The sequence below is a fragment of the Microtus ochrogaster genome, unplaced genomic scaffold (assembly GCF_000317375.1).
Source record: "Microtus ochrogaster isolate Prairie Vole_2 unplaced genomic scaffold, MicOch1.0 UNK8, whole genome shotgun sequence".
Taxonomy (NCBI): Eukaryota; Metazoa; Chordata; class Mammalia; order Rodentia; family Cricetidae; genus Microtus; species Microtus ochrogaster.
Window position 1 is genome coordinate 132,981 of NW_004949106.1, and position 2,270 is coordinate 135,250.

Genomic DNA, 2,270 nt, shown 5'->3' on the forward strand with positions numbered 1-2,270 from the left:
TGGGAATTGAACTCAGGACCTCTGGGAGAGCAGTCAGTGCTCTTAACCTCTGAGCCATCTCTCCAGCCCCTCTTATTAAAATTATTAAGAGGAGGTTGGGCATGGTGGTGCACACCTTTAATCCTAGCACTTGAGAGGCAGAGGTATTTGAATCCCTGTTGAGTTCGAGACCAGCCTAGTCTACAAAATGAGTTCCAGGACAGACAAAGATACACAGAGGAAATCTGTATTGAGAAACAAAAGAAACCACACACACAAAACTATTAAGAGTATAGATGGAGGTTTCTTACTGCTGTTCAGTCCCAAAGCACACAGGTTATATTAATTATAAATTGTTTGCCTATCATCTCAGACATTTTTAAAAATATTATGTATACAATATTCTTTCTGTGTGTATGCCTGCAGGCCAGAAGAGGGCCCCAAACCTTAGTACAGATGGTTGTGAGCCACCATGTGGTTTGCCGGGAATTGAACTCAGGACCTTTGAAAGAGCAGGCAATGCTCTTAACCACTGAGCTATCTCTCCTGCCCTATCTCAGACATTTTATTAACCAGCTCTTACAACTTAAGTTAACCCTTAATTCTGTCTGTTTATCCACATGACTTGGCACCTCCTATCAGTGAGGCATTCTCTTCTTGCTTCCTCTGTGTCTGGCTGGTGACTGACTTCCCAGAATTCTATCTGGTTGCCCCGTGTATACTTCCTGCCTGGCTACTGGCCAATCTATGTTTTATTAAACCAATCAATATGAGTGATAAATCTTTACAGTGTACAAAAGCATTATCCCACAGCAAGCAGAAGGCTGGAGAGATGGCTCAGTGTTTGATGGGTCCTGAGTTAATTCCCAGGACCCACATAGTGGCTCACAACTCTCTAGAATTATAGTTTCATGAATTCCAGTGCCCCTTCTAGTGTACAGATGTACATGCAGACAAAAGCACCCATATACATAAATAAATAAATCTCTAAAAAATATTAATAGTGGAGCTGAAAAGATGGCTCAGTGGTTAAAAATGCTGGTTGCTCTTCCAGAGGACCCAGGTTTGATTCCCAGTACCTACTTGGTGGCTCACAACCATATGTAACTCAAGGTCCATGTGATCTGACACCCTCTTTGTCCTCTATGGACACCAACCATGCTCACTGGTACATGTACATACATGCAGGCAAAACACTATACATATAAAATAATATGAAAACAAGGCAGGGATTGGGCAGATGTCCACAAGGGCCTGAGTTTGGATCCCCAACACCCATCCGAAACGTCGGGTTGGGGGTGGGTGGAATGGCTCTTGGTAGCAAACCTGATGACTGAGTTCATTGCCCAGGAACCACATTGGTTATAAGAAGGGAACTGTTACATAGTTTGTGACCCCTGGGAAAAGACCACAGACTCAATCCAAGAGATCAAGATTTTATAATTTTAAAATCTCTTGATAAGCTGGTAACAGGATGAACAATCTGAGTCAAATTTGAGACTGCCATCAAGGAAGGAGGAAGAGTATAGGAAAGGGTTTTGAGACTTTAGACCTGGCTATTCTGGAACTCCCTCTCTGTAGACCAGGCTGGCCTCAAACTCGGAGATTCACCTGCCTCTGCCTCCCAAATGCTGGGATTAAAAGTGAGCCACCAACGTCCGTGCAAATATAGTTGTTTAAAATCATGTTAATGCCGTAAGGGAAAAGCAGAATTAGTTCTTCTACACCCTCCTGTCATTTCCTTTCTGTTCTCAACCAGCAGTGGCAAAAGCTCTGCCTAGAGACTCGCTGGAAGGAGATGACTTTGAGAAGGAATTCGCATTTCTGAACAGCCTCCTGAGCCTTACCCAGGAATGCCAGACAGCCTGCGGGAGCCCCAGTGCTGGCCTCGCAGCCCAGGACCCTCCGGTGGGATCCTCCCAGTTCCTCCCTTCACACCTCTTGGACCTCGGCCTTCATGCGGAAGGAGTTTCCAAAAGTAAGTGTTGACGAGACATTTGGACACGTGCTTTGTGTTTGCTAAGCAAAATTATTGCGGTTATTGATGCTAGAATCAAGGGAAATTGATTTTAACTTTACCACTACAAGATAAAATCTGCAGTTATGGCAGTCAACAGGAAAAAAAATATCAAATCCAAATAGCACTGTGGTTATCAAGAAATCTTCAACAAGGGCTGTGTCCTTGCTGACTCTTCCAAAGCCATGTGCTCCCCACTCCTGCGTCAGATGATGCCACCACCACCCCTAGAAAAATTTGGTGTATATTTCTCCCTACAAGATTCAGAATGAGG

The 2,270-nt window shown here is 44.1% G+C and overlaps 1 protein-coding gene across 5 annotated transcripts in view; it reads left to right on the forward strand.

Annotated features, from left to right (window-relative positions):
• Window positions 1-2,270, forward strand: part of Ica1l (islet cell autoantigen 1 like) — a 49,417-nt gene that overhangs the window by 40,222 nt on the left and 6,925 nt on the right. For all 5 annotated transcript variants that reach the window (XM_026788880.1, XM_026788878.1, XM_026788877.1 and 2 more), the window contains exon 10: window positions 1,739-1,957. In XM_026788880.1, coding sequence (XP_026644681.1) covers window positions 1,739-1,957 — 219 coding nt within the window. The remainder of the gene's footprint in view (window positions 1-1,738; window positions 1,958-2,270) is intronic.